At 37.7% G+C, this 15,057-nt stretch overlaps 2 protein-coding genes across 3 annotated transcripts in view; both read right to left on the bottom strand.

Moving 5' to 3' along the window:
• Nucleotides 1–171, bottom strand: part of LOC140706619 (amine sulfotransferase) — a 40,284-nt gene extending 40,113 nt beyond the window's left edge. Inside the window, exon 1 of the mRNA XM_078384836.1 lies at nt 33–171. The gene's annotated coding sequence lies outside the window, so the exon portion shown is untranslated. The remainder of the gene's footprint in view (nt 1–32) is intronic.
• LOC140706618 (amine sulfotransferase) overlaps nt 1–14,995 on the bottom strand; it is a 32,791-nt gene extending 17,796 nt beyond the window's left edge. For both annotated transcript variants that reach the window (XM_078384830.1, XM_072997533.2), the window contains exons 1-6: nt 14,875–14,995; nt 13,590–13,741; nt 6,880–7,088; nt 6,074–6,197; nt 3,584–3,678; nt 33–213 (exon numbers count right to left, since the gene is read on the bottom strand). In XM_078384830.1, coding sequence (XP_078240956.1) covers nt 33–213; nt 3,584–3,678; nt 6,074–6,197; nt 6,880–7,088; nt 13,590–13,731 — 751 coding nt within the window. In that variant the 5' untranslated portion in view covers nt 13,732–13,741; nt 14,875–14,995. The remainder of the gene's footprint in view (nt 1–32; nt 214–3,583; nt 3,679–6,073; nt 6,198–6,879; nt 7,089–13,589; nt 13,742–14,874) is intronic.
• Nucleotides 14,996–15,057: the final 62 nt, after the last annotated feature.

Here is a 15,057-nt window from a genome sequence, read left to right as displayed (position 1 = left end):
TAGACAAGTCCTTGGACTGGCCACAGTCATACCTTTGCGAAGAAAGCTTCCTCTTGTGTGATCTACGATATCAGATTCCATGTTTTCATAGTTTGCCCTTCGATCCTTCTTCATTTTATCAAATGTAGCATTATCCACCACTGCATCTACCTCCTCTTCAGTCAGCTTCTTCCCTAGGAAGTTGCAAATTTTCAATACAGAGCCTCTCAGATCCTGAAATATGATATGATTTACATATGAGACTCACAGATACACTAGATTCTAACGTAATGGCTCAACCCAGGATAACAGGCCACACAAAAGCAATCAAAGTGGAAAAACGTACATTGAGAGGTTTTAGAGGAACCCTGGAATCTTTTCCTATGTGTTTGTGAAAAAGACAGCTAAAACCTAAGTATTAAATAAATGGGTTGCATAGATAGAAGGAAGGATGAAAATCACAAACACAAAGTTACACAAATGGATGGGCATCAAAATAAAAACAGCAGGAGAATATAAAATAAAATAAAATTCTTTGTACATGACCTGTTATATGCAACAAACTTATCAGCAATCCTAGTAGAAGTGAAAATATCTTGGAGAAACTTGAAAAAAAAAAGCTAAAGCTGATGCACCAGCTGCACCCTTTCCTTGAGATGTCGAATCTGGCTACAGTGGCCCATGCCTTAGTTACATCCTGTTTTGATTATTATTGTAACATGCTCTATGTGGGGCTCCCTTTGAAGACGGTTCAGAAACTTCAGCTGGTGCAGAACTCTGCAGCCTGGACTCAGCTACAGGGAGCACCTGTTCCAAGAACTGCACCGGCTACCAACCTGTTTCTGAGCCCAATTCAGAGTGCTGGTCATTACCTATAAAGCCCTATACAGCTTAGGTCCAGGCTACCTGAAGGACCGTATCTCCCTATATGCGCCTTCTCGGCAATTAAGATCAGCAGAGGTGGCCCTCCTCTCAGTCCCAGGGCCAGCACAAGCACAGCTGATGGGGACACGGGAGAGGGCCTTCTCTGTGGCAGCTCCCAGACTATGGAACGCTCTCCCTCGGGAGATCAGGATAGCCCTGTTATCCTTCTGAAAAAAGCTAAAGATCCATCTCTTCAGGCAGGCTTTTAACAGCTTTTAATATGGCTGAATCCCTAAACCCCATTTTAGTAGATAATTTTAATCTTTTAAAAATTTTCATGTTTTAATCTTTTAATTTTATTTTAAATCGTATATTGTTTAATTTCTATTTCAATATTTAACACTGTGTTTTTAAATTGTTTGTATTTTAATGTTGTGAGGCACTTTGGGTCCCTTGTTGGGAGAAATGTGACATATAAATAAAACTAATAAAACTAAAACTAAAACTAAAACTTAAACAACAATAACAACAACAGCAGCAGCAGCAACAGCAACAACAACAACACAGAATTGGAAATGAATTATATAAAGCGAAGATAGTTGTATATCGCTGGCTAGGGAGAGATCGGTTCCCTCCTTGCACCGATGGTGAGTTAGTTCCCTTCGCACGGGGGGGGGGAGCTCAGCCCAGCGCGAAGGGAACTCAGTGTCGGGTGAAAAGAGGGAGCCGATCTCTCCCTGGCCAGCGAGCTTGCTTTTCCCGACTATCGCTATTCGATAATCGCCCATAGGAAACATCGCTATTCAAAGCGAAAAAATGCCCCGAAAACCTAATCGCTATTCAGTTTTTTCGTTAATAGAGGCGCTCGCTATTCGAGGCACCACTGTATTACAGTTATTCTTCTTATTATTCTTATTATAGAACATAATATGAAAGATCAAGTGACAAAACAAAGCATGTTTGACATCTATATCAGAGAGAAGGGATATAACAGGTTGAACCAAAAAGCGTATTTATTTATTTATTTGCAGATAAAATTCAGCATTTCGGAGAATGGACAGACAAAGGTGTATATAGACCAAAAGACTGCACTAGCCAAGACAATATCTGTAGATCCAATAATTAGATTAGGAGCAATAAAAGATAATTCATTGGAAAATAATTAAGATTCATAGACCATTTAGATCAATAATTGAAAAATATATAAAAATCACACAAACACAACACAAGGATAAATATTCGAAATATACTTATGGTGCAAAATGTAGGCTTTTGGGGCAAATTTGCTTGGGAGTTACACCAAGGAAAAAGTACCCCAAGAAGCAATGGAACAAAATGTCCTCACTCCCACCATTGAAACAATTTCTGTCAGGTTCACAAAATTAACATTCAAAGTTAATAAGTGGCATCTAAGTCTATCAGAAACATCCAAATAGATTCTTTTTGTCATGTGCGGCTATGAGAAAATGGTACCTTTCCATAGATGTTGTATCAGGGCTAATACATGGATAATAAAGGCAACAATTTTGGAAAGGCATTGTATAGAAAAGTGCTTCAAGAAACATATTGAGAACTCAAAGAAACTGAACTCAGCTGAATAATATGTGTTGATTTTTAACATTCTCCCTGGCTGAAAACCTCTTACATAGCTATAAAAATAGCACAAGTTTCAGAAGCAAAATGTCTCAAGAGAAGAAAGCATCATACACATTATTAGTTGCATGTCGAGTCACATAGTTCAGTATATGACAGATAATGTCCATGATTGTTCCTTACCTTAAGGGCTTTTGCCTCCAAATCTTATGCCATTTGTGTTCTACCCGAATAACCAGGCAAGAAGATTCTGGTCTTTCTCTCCCTCTTTTTTCTTTTTTTCTGTCCCTATTTTTCTCTCTCACTCCCATCATCCTCATGGGTGCATTCAGTGGGGACATGAGGGAGGGAGGACCTTCTCTTTAATTGTTCCCAGACTTTAAAACTCCCTCCCACAGGAGGCCAAACTGGCCCTGTCTTTACTGTCCTTCTGTCAACAGGCAAATACCTTTCTCTTCAGGCAGACTTCCTCTTCGTGACTGGTTGTTCAATAACAACAAGCAAGTTGAAATTTAATAATTATGGGAAAACTAAAATTCTTCTCTTTGTAATTGGTGTTTTAGGTGCAAGACCAAAAGACCTATAAAATCCTCTTTGTATTCAGGGTGTAAATGAAATCATGACACACCAACTACAGAAAGCTGTCTTACTTGGAACAGAACATATTTCAAGGAAATATCTATTACGATCCTAGATCCAAAGGAAGGACATGATATTCAAGGAACTAAATTCAGCTAACATTCAGGGTGCTGTGTGTAATGGAGATAATAAAAACTTGAAAAGAAGATGCAAATCCCAAAACACAATGGAGTTAAGCAAGGCTGTATACTGGCCCCAGTGTTATTTAATTTGCTGGTTTTGACTCTTACTCAGCCAGATTTTCAGCCTTCCAGGATAGCAGGTTGACAGCTTTCAGTGCTGTTATATACAGGCAAAAAGGTGTTACTGTCACCGACACCTAACGGCTTAAAGAGAACTATGCATGCTCTGCTAAATTGCAACCAAGAGGAAAGCCTGCAAGAAACGTCCCTCGCCTCCCCATTTAGACACTTGTCTGCCTTTTCCTTTGACCTCAGAGTCCATGGCAAACTTAGGGGTATTTGGACAGTTGTATAATATTCATTGGGAAAGGAGTGTTATGAGTTACCTTCTTCATTTCTTCATAGGTAAGGAAGAGAATATTGAAGTCATCCCTGTGAGCAGACCAGCCTTCTACATGGTCCAGCCATGAACCAGCCACCACTGAAAAGAAAAACACAGTTCCGTACAAAAATCAGAATTGATAAAAATGCCATTTGGCAGACTTGTTTAGTATTGGTGTATGTTGGAAAGTTCCAATTCTAACAGGCTAGAATTCCCCAGGGGGGTTAAGCAAAGAATGACATCTTTTAAAGGGGTCAGATCCCATAGGACATGTTAAAACTAGAGCTGTGTGCATGCTTTGCTCTCCATCCACCTGCCACCCTATTGCATTAGATGGGAGTGGCCTCTGTTGATGGATGATGCAACAGCTTCAGTGACTGTCTTTCCAGTCCCCAGGTGTACTTGGATCTTAAAACGCCATAAGCCTACACCACTAGCTGTGCTGGCCAGGATCTCTGGGAACATCTGGGGGGTAATGTTTGGGAACCACTGGTACATGGAATGGAGGGCGGTGCTATTTTGTCCATTCTTTTAGGCAGAAAAATATTTGGGGCTAATATGACACCTGCCTGCGATGGCACAACAAGTCATTTGGAAGTGTTTGAAATGCCTGTTCTACCATGCAGGGTAGTCAGTACGTATACTTTTAAAAAATCATACGTAGTATTTTGTAATCCTTATAAAAATGATTCGGAACATTGCTACAAATATCTGATCAAAATATTCCTGTGAACACCATACTCAAATGATGTATCAGTTACACAGTCCATAAATGAGACCTCCAGTCAGTCAAACTTGCTTTTATTTAATGCAACTGGCAAACAGATTGCACTATGAATGTGACTACATGGTCAAATACCAGGAGATTTGCTTTGCATATAAAATAGGGGAATTTAAAGAATTTTTATTAACCGCATAATGCGAAGACTGGTTGAAACTGGTCGAGCCGATTTGTTTCTGAATTGGATTTATTTCACTGCTTCCAGGGGGGAGGGCTTCTACTTTTTCAAAACAGAAGAATTTGAACAAGCTTTTCCCCATGCCATTTGTTCTTATAAAGATTGGGTCTCTGTATCTGTAGGTGTTGTTTCAGTGATGAAGGCAATTCGGGGTGTGGGGGTGTGGGTGTGTGTGTGTGCAAAAGCAAAGCACTATGATTTCAATGTGGGGGATTGACTACTAGTCCTGAATCCTGTCACATTGTGTGGTAAGGCCTTTTCCATCTAAAGCAAAAGCTTAGTGCTCTTATTTACATAACTGACAATCTGAAAATGTCATTAAAACTACCTCTCTTCAACAATCCCTCCAAGTTTTGTTAAGATTCATTTTCTCCAAACCAGCTGCTAATGGGCACGTTCTTGCGGGGACTCATTTTGTGGGTGTATGATTTGGATGTCTGAAACCCAATCTTCACTAAACTTGGCGGAATTGTAGAGGGGAGCCAGGGGAATCATCTCAGCGACTTTGGTGTCTCTAGGTGCTGGGGGGGGGGCTTTCCTGGGAGGGCTATTTGTGGTTGCATAAAATGGACATCCAAAACCAAAACTTCACCAACTTGCAGGGCTTGCACAAAAGAGTATGAAGAAGCTTCCCTGTGAATTTGTTGGCTCTAGGTGCCTGGGAAGCATTTTATAGGGTTTTTAAGTTTAAAAAAATTAATTTATGAATCATTTAATTGATCCCTTAGATGTAAATTCATAATTCATGATTCATTGATCTTAATGAATCATGAATCAAAACAAATCAACACTGTCATCTGAATTTGCTTATTCAGGTCGAAAGGGGACACAGGGACTACATGTATCCCAACGTCCAACTATCCTTTTACCCATTTCCATTGTTTCAAGTGCAGTTATGGAACAGATTTTGTTTTCTCAAATTGCAGATGTAATCTATGGACAAGTGTGGCTAATATTTCATGCACCAGAACAAGGGTTCTGGTGCATGAAATATTAGCATTCTCCATCATCAGTTTCTCACCACAGTATGAAACCACACTTTCTTCCATAACATGATAGTTAATGGGGAAAGTTGGTTTGCATGAAGTGTGTCTGAGTGTGGAGTAAAAATATTCCTTATATCTCATTTATTTAGTGAGGATCAGTTATTCAACAGATTTTGAACATGTTCACCATCTAACAATCTCTGGTGTGACCTTCTGAAAACACTGAATTCTCTCCAGCCCTATTTCTGTGGGGAGAACAGAAACAGCAGTAAAGATGGTGGTTTGCAGAGGCATCCCCCTCCAAATCCCCATCTCCACTGAGAGGACACAGGTTCCGCCTCACACACTGACAGAAGTCTCAAGACAAGGAGTTGGCTTAATCAAGTGGGGCAGGGAAGTGGGGTTTACAAGGGTGTCCCAAGCCCCATCTATCCTTTTAGCCCTTTCCTTTGTTTCAAGGGCAATTATGCGACAGAGTTTGTGTTCTCAAATCACAGACATAGCTTAGGGACAAATGTGTCTTAGATTCCAGTGCCAGAAAATTCTTACCTTTGCCATCTAGGAACCTTTCCATCAAAACATCAAAGTCTATTTCTTCCAGTGTGCGTGTAAATTTGGAAAAATGATAGTATGATACTAAGACATCTTTTGGGTTTCTGAGCACATAGATAACCTGTAGGAATCATTAAAATTAAAATTAGATTAATGAGGGGACCTCAGCAATACTTTTGAAAAGTGCCCCACCATCATCACAGAAGGCACAAGTGGTTTTGGAGCCTTTTAAAAACATCTTTAAAATGTACTTGGCGGCAGGTGTGAGGGCCAAAAGGAGCTAGGTGACTCTATTTGGCCCCCTCGAGGGTTGCATGAGGCCCACAGGCTGCACGGCATCCCCTTCTGACCCAGATGATGTGAGGGTTTAACAGTTTTCTGTTACTTCTGACTGCTGTCTTTTTGATTCCTGTTATGATTCTGTACAAAGAAATTATTTAACAAATTGGTTGAGAAGAAAGAGAACCTTCCGGAGGATGAGGAACCATTTTGTTTCCCTCTCTAACATACACTTTGAAACAGATATTTCAAGAGGCATTTCCCAATGGAAAATAAAATCTTCTTGAAAGATTCTTGTCACTGGTTTTCTTCCCTTGTCTAGAATCATCTTTCTTCACTGCACGCACACCCTGAAACCCTTTGAATTTCCTTTCATTTAAAAAAATTACCTGGCAAATTCCTAGAAACCTCATTCTAGCAAGATACGTTGAGCTGTTATTTGCTTCTGTCTATGATGTATTAATATAGAACAAGATATAGCTGACAAATAAATTAAAGGGAACAAAATCAGTGGAATGTCATACCTTTCCTTTACCATTTCTTAATCCCTTTGGAACCAAGTAGTAGGGCAAATGACAAGCAATGAGACGTGGTGATTCACGTTTGCTGAAATCCACATTACGGAGGTTGTAATCCAGCCATGGCATTCTGTCAACTGACTCTATCTCTTCAGTCCCATTTCGATGACCTTCATAATATATCAAGCTTAAAATGTTCTGGGTCCACACTGTGCCTATGAATAGAAACAGCATGGTCTAATTTCATCTTTGATGTCAAATTAATTTCTCCTCTAAAAGCAAATGTCTCTTTCTCGTGTATTTTTGATTTGAATTGCAACACTAGAAGAGGCAATAAGGGGGAAGATTTATACGATCTGAAGAGAAACTGGAGTCAAATACACAGTATAATAACGGACTTCTATACTAATCTTTGCAAAGCACAAGTAACAGCTAAAGAAGATAAAGGACTACCTGGAAAGAGCAAATCTCCCCAAACGATCAGAAGAAACTAAAAAGATAATGAATGCAGAAATGACGTTGTTGGAAATTATGGAAAGTACAGATAAGCAAAAAAAAGAGAGAAAACCCGCGATCCAGATGGACTTCCTGCTGAATATTACAAAACTTTCCGAGATGAAATTGTGAAACCATTGAAAAATCTTTGTAACCAAGCACTGAAAGAAGCGAGGACTCCAAAAACCTTGTCAGAAGGAGACATTACATTAAAACCCAAGGAAGGAGTGGACGTGTTTGTTTGTTTGTTTGTTTGTTTGTTTGTTTGTTTGTTTGTTTGTTTGTCTGTTTGTTTGTTTGTTCGTTCGTTCGTTCGTTCGTTCGTTCATTCGTTCGTTCGTTCGTCCCGCCCATCTAGAGACATGTCTACTCTGGGTGGCTAACAATAAAAAATAGAATAAAAACAGTATACAGTGGTGCCTTGCTTAGCGACATTAATCCGTTCCAGAAAAAACATTGCTAAGCGATTTCATCGCTAAGTGAAATTAAAAAGCCCATAGAAATGCATTAAAACGTGATTAATGAGTTCCTTTAAGCGAAAATCCTCCATAGCGCCGCCATTTTCGCTACCTCTTAAGCGAGGAAAAACAGCGGGCGGGCATTTTGTTTTCCTGGCAGCCATTTTGAAACCGTCGATCAGCTGTTAAAAAGGGTCGCTTTGCCATGATCACTTCCCTGCGATCATCACAAAGCGAAAAAACCCCATAGGGACCATTGCAAAGCGATCGCTTTTCTGATCGCACAAACTCTGTCGCTAAGTGATTTCATCGCTCAATGGAGCGATCGCTATGCAAGGCACCACTGTAATAAAATAAAATAAACTTTACTCAAATAGGGAATTATAGGCTGATTACTCTTCTCAATGTAGATTATTAAATATTTGTGTCCATCATGGCAGAAAGAGTGAAAAAAATATGCAATTTATACATGAAGACCAACATGATTTTCTCCTAAAACAGCAACTGAAGAATAATATAAGAATAATAGTAGATGTTCTAGAATATTACAAAGCGCATCCAGGAAAACAAATGGCTCTTTTATTCTTGGACCCACAAAAACTTTTGATAACTTAAATTGAGAATTTATGAAGATACAACTTGAGATGATGGACTTTGGACAAAACTTTTTAAATATGATAGGAGCAATTTATACAAATCAAGCAGCAAAAATAATTGTTAATGGAGAAGGAACACCAAACATTGAGATTGCTAAAGGAACACGGCAAGGATGTCCACTCTCCCCATTGTTGTTTATTCTCTCATTGGAAACATTAAATAGAGAAATTAGACAGAATGAAGAAATACAAGGCACAAAGATCAAAGATGGAACGTATAAACTTCAAGCGTTTGCAGACGATCTGGTCTTCCTTTTAGAGAACCCAACAGACAGCTCCAATCTTACTTCAACAAATTAAGGAATTTGGCGAGGTAGCTGGACTAGAAATTAATCAAGAGGAAAAAAATTCTTAACCAAAAATTTAACACCCCCCCCCCAAAAAAGACCCAACTCATCTCAAACACAAGCATTCAGATAACAAAAAAAATAAAGTATTTAGGAATTAACTTGACTGCCAGATGTTCTTCACTGAAAGAAGATAATTATGTGAAACTCCTTGAGCAGAATAAACAAGATTTGGAAAGATGGGAAAATTTACAACTTTCATTTTCAGGAAAAATTACAATGGTTAAAGTGAATATTCTCCCAAAAGTAATCTTCCTTTTCCAGAACTTACCAATAAAATTAAAGCAAAAGTTTTTTGAGGAGTTAAACACCCTAATTGAAAAGTTTATATGGCAGAAGAAGAAGCCAAGAATTAAATGTAAATTACTACAAGATGCAAAAGAAAGGGGAGGATTTGGTTTGCCAAATTGGAATTTATACTATCAATCAGGCGCTTTAACTTGCATTAGGGAATGGATAAAGCTAAAAAATAAGAGAATACTATACTTAGAGGGACACAACCTGCATGCATTTCTATGTTATGGAAGAACTAAAACTCACAAATACTTTGAAAGAAATATAATGAGGAATTCTCTGTTAAAGGTCTGGGGAAAAAATAAACTTAAAAAACATGTGAAAATACCAAGATGGATTTCACCTATGGAAGCATTTATACAACCAAAGCTGCTAAATTGTGAGAAAAAATCACAACATATAATGAGGGACTTCTGAAGAGAAAAACTCAACTAGAGAACCAAGGATCGATCTTTTCATGGTGGTCTCACATGCAATTACAATCAATCTACAATAAAAATAAAAAAATACAAGGATTTTAAAAAGAATATACAATATTTGATAAAATATTACCACAGAAGAACAACAAATTCAAAATTGTATAAATTTTTGTTGCAATGGGACACACAAGCCAAAGAAGTTAAGGAGATAATGTTAAAATGGTCTAAAAATGTTGGATATAATACAGAACTAGAAAAATGGCAACTAATGTGGACAAAAAATTACAAGCTAACATTAGCAACCTTCTATAAAGAAAATTTATATAAGATGTTCTATAGATGGAACTTCCCTCCAGCCAGACTTGCAAAAATGTTTCCAAATATGTTGAATAAGTGTTAGAAATGCAAGAATCATGAAGGAACTCACTACCATGCATGGTGAACATGTTATAAAGCAAGAAAGTATTGGGTTAAAATTCATATATTGATTAAGCAAATGTCCAAACAAGATATAGAATTTAATCCAGAAATATTTTTATTGGGATTATTGCCAAATAACATAAATACACAAAGCTATTATCCAATACTACATATTTTGACTGCAGCTAGATTAGTATGGGTACAGGTCTGGAAGGAGGGCAATCCACCAAAGAATGACACAATCATTAAGAAAATACTAGAATGTGCAGAAATGGGCATATTAACAAAGAGATTAAAAGGACAAGAAAAATCAACTTTCTACATAAGCTGGAATTTATTTTATGACTGGTGGAAAGGAAAAGTCCCGTAATAATGGAATCAAAATGAACAGTATGGAGAGGATCTCACCTGCAAAAGTATATCAATAAATAAGATTGCTTGTAGGTTAAGCTTATGTTTTATGTTTTCACTTTATATATGATGTTGTATTTATACGTTTTTAAATTTTATGTTGGAAAATAAAATATGTTTTTTAAAAAAGAGGCAATAAGGGAGACAAGTATAGAACTCCAAGGGTAAACTCAGCAAAAGGTATGAAGATATGTTGGTTGGACTGGCTTCCAGATATATGGCCTATGTACTGGATTACCAACCTATGGAATGACCTGGCTATGGAATGGCATTAAGGAAATCTTTGGTTGGTTTCATAAACTGCATGATTGATGTTTTCCTATATGCAAAATGGGTGAGGATTTCTCCCATCCTCGACTTTTGCATGATGAAATGAGGAAGAATCTGATCCATGATTACTCCCAGCTGGAAGAAAATGGAAAAGTATGCACAGGCTACAAAGTTTCTTGAGTCTTCAAGAACCTGTTCCTTGAAACACATAGGTATATATCTCTCTTTCTCAATCTTTACACCAAAGACTACTAAACAACTGGGAACACAGAGAACTTCCACTAGAGGTCAAATACAGTGTTCTATAAAAGTCTATCTGTAGCCGATCTTGTATAACCATAATTACATTTGGAACTTCGAGTTTTTCTGCATTACACTTTTTGTTTAATCATTGTATTGTACTGTGTTAGAAATTCATTGCTTTTCTCTGATTTCTTTTATATTGTGCCTTCATTTCATGTATATTATGCCTTGTTCATTTGCTGTGATTCAAATAAACGTTCACATTCATTCTACTTGTGAGCAGCCTCAGATTGTTTCTGGTTGCAGTTATTTGCCCATTGGGGCATATAAAGAATCTCATTTTCCAATGGCATCTGTAATTTTCATTCAGCAATACCTCTATAAGATCTCTTCACTCGCATTATCATTAATCTTTTTCCACCCTCCAAAATGCTGAATCATCTAATAAGGAGCTAAAAGCTCATTACTGTGCAATTTTGTCAGACCTAAAAAGGGAGGAGGGGCGGAGCCACAAACAGCGAGGCAGCAAGAAATCTGGAGCTCTCCAGATTTCTGCTGCATGCCGAGAATCCAGAATCTGGGGGGTGGGGGGGCGAGGAGAAGCCCTCCCTTGGGTTGTAAGAGAGCGGAGGACTTCTGGGGGGTGGAAAGCAACCACCTCCTCAGATTACTCCTTCTCTAGACAAAAGGATTCCGTCGACGCCATTTTTTTTATGGTTGTCCTAGCTGTAAAAGCTCCGTGGCAGGAGGGAGAAGCAGGAAGATTTATGAAGGACTGCATCAACAGAGCCAATTAGTTTCAACGCTTGTAAGTTACAAAATAAACTTAAGCGGCCGATTTGAGAAGATAGTGTAATCTTGAAGCGGCAAATAAGCTTTAAACCCAAACAGATTGGTATTTTATTACTGTGTCACACCTGAAAAGAGGAGCTGGAGCAGGCAAGGACAGAGACTTTCGTTATCTATCTATGGGAACACATTCATAATAACTTTTATGAACTTTTATAATAATAATAAAAGAGAGAAGAAAAGAAGATCTAAGGAAATTCTGTAAGAGGTGGACTTTAACTTACTAGGACTTTATAACCGAAGCTGGAGAAAGCTGGAGTCTGGGACAGTATAAATCATTCGCTTTGTGGAGGAACATACTTTTATGACTTAAGTACTTTACGCCTTTGGCTGGGAGAAGCAAAACAAACCAAATTTGGAAGTATTCTCTACAACAAGCGCTGCTGAGGTCTCAACTTTTACTGCATAAGTACTTTATAGCCCCTTGGTCCGAAGAAGCAAGCAAGCTGTGTTTCTCCAAATGATGATGGATACAACCGGAGAGATTATAAATGCCTTTCAGAATATGAAAGTTAACATTATGAACTGTCTTCAAGAGCAGTTTTTGGAACTCCAGACTATACTTTCGGAGCTAAAGAAAAAACAGAGAATTGGGAATCTCCGCAAGAACAGCGTACTGAAACAGAAGCTGGAGATCAGCTCATTTCAGTAGCACAAGAAAGAGTGGATTTATTGGTTTTTAGAAAGGAGTGCAAAATCCTTAAAAAGCAGGTTAGGAAAACTGAGGGGTATTGTGAGAAAGTGAACCAGAGGGGTGAAAAAGAGATGTGTCCTAATTTGATGGGTGAATATGGAAATCAGAAAAGAGAAAAAAGTCGTAAAGGGAGATGGGATGATTACAAACCAGGCATTGCTTGGCTTCAATGGCAAATTATGATGATTGGGAAAAATTCAAATCAGAGACAAATTAGTTTAACTGGGTTCCATATATGGTATTATAAAATTAGGAAAAAGGAATAATTGATGATTATAACAAAAAACGATTCTGATTATATTTGGAGATAAATGGCGATTAAGAATTATTAATTGTGTAATCTGAAATATGTATGATGAACATAATATTAGAAATCGAGGACTTTTAAGGTATACTTTAAGATGTAAATCAACTGTAGGTTAATAATGTTATGAGAGATCTGGATAATTTCTGAATTATTGGTGAAAGGTAAAATCTGGATATGAAATACATGCATGTGTTGATGGAAAATAGAGTCTTAATAGAGCACGGGAGATTATTAAGCTAGACAAATATACCTTGTGACTCTGTTTATGATGAATATAACATTAGAAATTGATGATCTCAAGGCATATATATAAAGAAACGAATTGCAACATGCTTAAATTTAGAAAGTGAAATACTTGAACATACTTATTCTCTGAAATATTGATACCATATGAAATTTTGATATGGAATATATATTTGTATAGACTCTAAACTTTTTTATGGTGTTGTTAGTGGCTGAAATGCATTTTCTTTTTTTTCTCTTTTTTTTCTTTTCATGATGGTAGCACGGATATTCTGAGGAATAATTGGAAGCCAAGGATGTGAGAGAAATAATTATTAGAATTTAGTACAATTTTAGGATGGATCACACTTGGAATTTTCATAGAGTAATAAGGTTGATGCAGTCAGACTTTTAAGAATGGAAATTTTGTATGGAATGCCTCCCCCCTGCCTTTACATGTGGGGTTTTGTTTTGTTTTTGTTTTTGATTTTACTAGTATTGTTTTGTCTTGTTTTTTTTTCATGAGTGTGTGTTTTTGTATGTAGAAAAAATAAATAAAATTTATTCAAAAAAAAAAGGGAGCCAGATTTTTAAAAATGGGCATTTTGGAGTGAACAGTTTCACATCTTACCTGATTTTGGATAAGTGACTAGAAATACATCACTGTCTCTGATCTCAAAATCCTCCAGGGTATCCAGATAATCTGGTGTAGTGATACCAGAGACAAAATAGGTTCCTTTGTATTTGAACAGGTACTCATTTGATAATTCCATTTCTTTTGCTCTGGATAGAGGAATACAGAAAATGGTCATGAATTTCAGCCAATAACGTCAGCAGAGCAATGATTCCATACATATTAAATAAAAGTAACCATGCATGATGGACAGAACAACCAAAAAAAGGGCATGTCCCCCAAAGTCCAAAATGAAACAAAAATGAAAGCATTAGTTCTGTACAATTCCAGCCGAATTGTACAGATGCCTTTGAATTGTGCCTTTGAATTCTGGTGCTGGAGGAGGCTCTTGAGAATCCCCTGGACTGCAAGAACAAACCTATCAATTCTAAAGGAAATCAACCCTGAGTGCTCACTGGAAGGACAGATCCTGAAGCTGAGGCTCCAGTACTTTGACCATCTCATGAGAAGAGAAGACTCCCTGGAAAAAACCTTGATGTTAGGAAAGTGTGACGGCAAGAGGAGAAGGGGACGACCGAGGATGAGATGGCTGGACAGTGTCTGCGAAGCAACCAACATGAATTTGACGGAACTCCTGGAGGCAGTAGAAGATAGGAGGGCCTGGCGTGCTCTGGTCCATGGGGTCACGAAGAGTCGGACATGATTAAACAACTAAACGACGAACAATTCCAGCAGATATGGACACATAGGATGAAAAATATGAGGCAGAGGAATAATAAGAACCACTACGGATGTAGAAATTGCTTAAAATTGTTTTTTTTTTAAAGGTCACATCCTAAAACACCCTGCCTTCCTAATGTTTATCCAAAACCATTTAGCATCTTCTATGGCAGAAAATGTCATATACACACAGAGTCAGAGTCATATACAAAGTAATTTTTTTCATTTTCACAAAAATAACATCTTTAAGATATAGTATTCCTTATTTAACTATCTACCATCAAGCTTTCAATCAATATCTGCATTTTAAAATGTACTGCTATAACTGTCTATTTATGTTATGTTAGTTTATTTCCTTAATATCTTGCCTTTTCTCCAGGGCTCTCAAAGTATATTCTCTCAGGCCTCAGAAATCGGGGGAGGGAAAAGATTATTATTATGACATGAATTTCCATGCAAATCAGATGCTGCTTCTGAAAACTTTCGGCCAGAGACGTTCACCTGCTCTTGTTGCTGTCATGCAGTAAGCTAGCAGGTAAAGTCTAATGTAAAGAAGACCTACCTCCTCAGATTGTTTGGAAAAGTCAGAGAAGACTCTTCTAACACTTGCAGTATTTCAGCTTATCGGGGCAGTTCAGTCTTCAGGCCCTTCCCCAAAACCAACGTTTAGGAGCTCTTCCTCAGGGATCTGAACAATTGTCCGGCATCCAAATATTTAAAGGGAAGGTTGGCACTTAGTAAATCA

The sequence above is a fragment of the Pogona vitticeps genome, chromosome 1, assembly GCF_051106095.1.
Source record: "Pogona vitticeps strain Pit_001003342236 chromosome 1, PviZW2.1, whole genome shotgun sequence".
In the NCBI taxonomy this organism is placed as follows: domain Eukaryota; kingdom Metazoa; phylum Chordata; class Lepidosauria; order Squamata; family Agamidae; genus Pogona; species Pogona vitticeps.
Note: the sequence above shows the minus strand (reverse complement) of the source record. Positions and strands in the feature narration are given on the sequence as shown.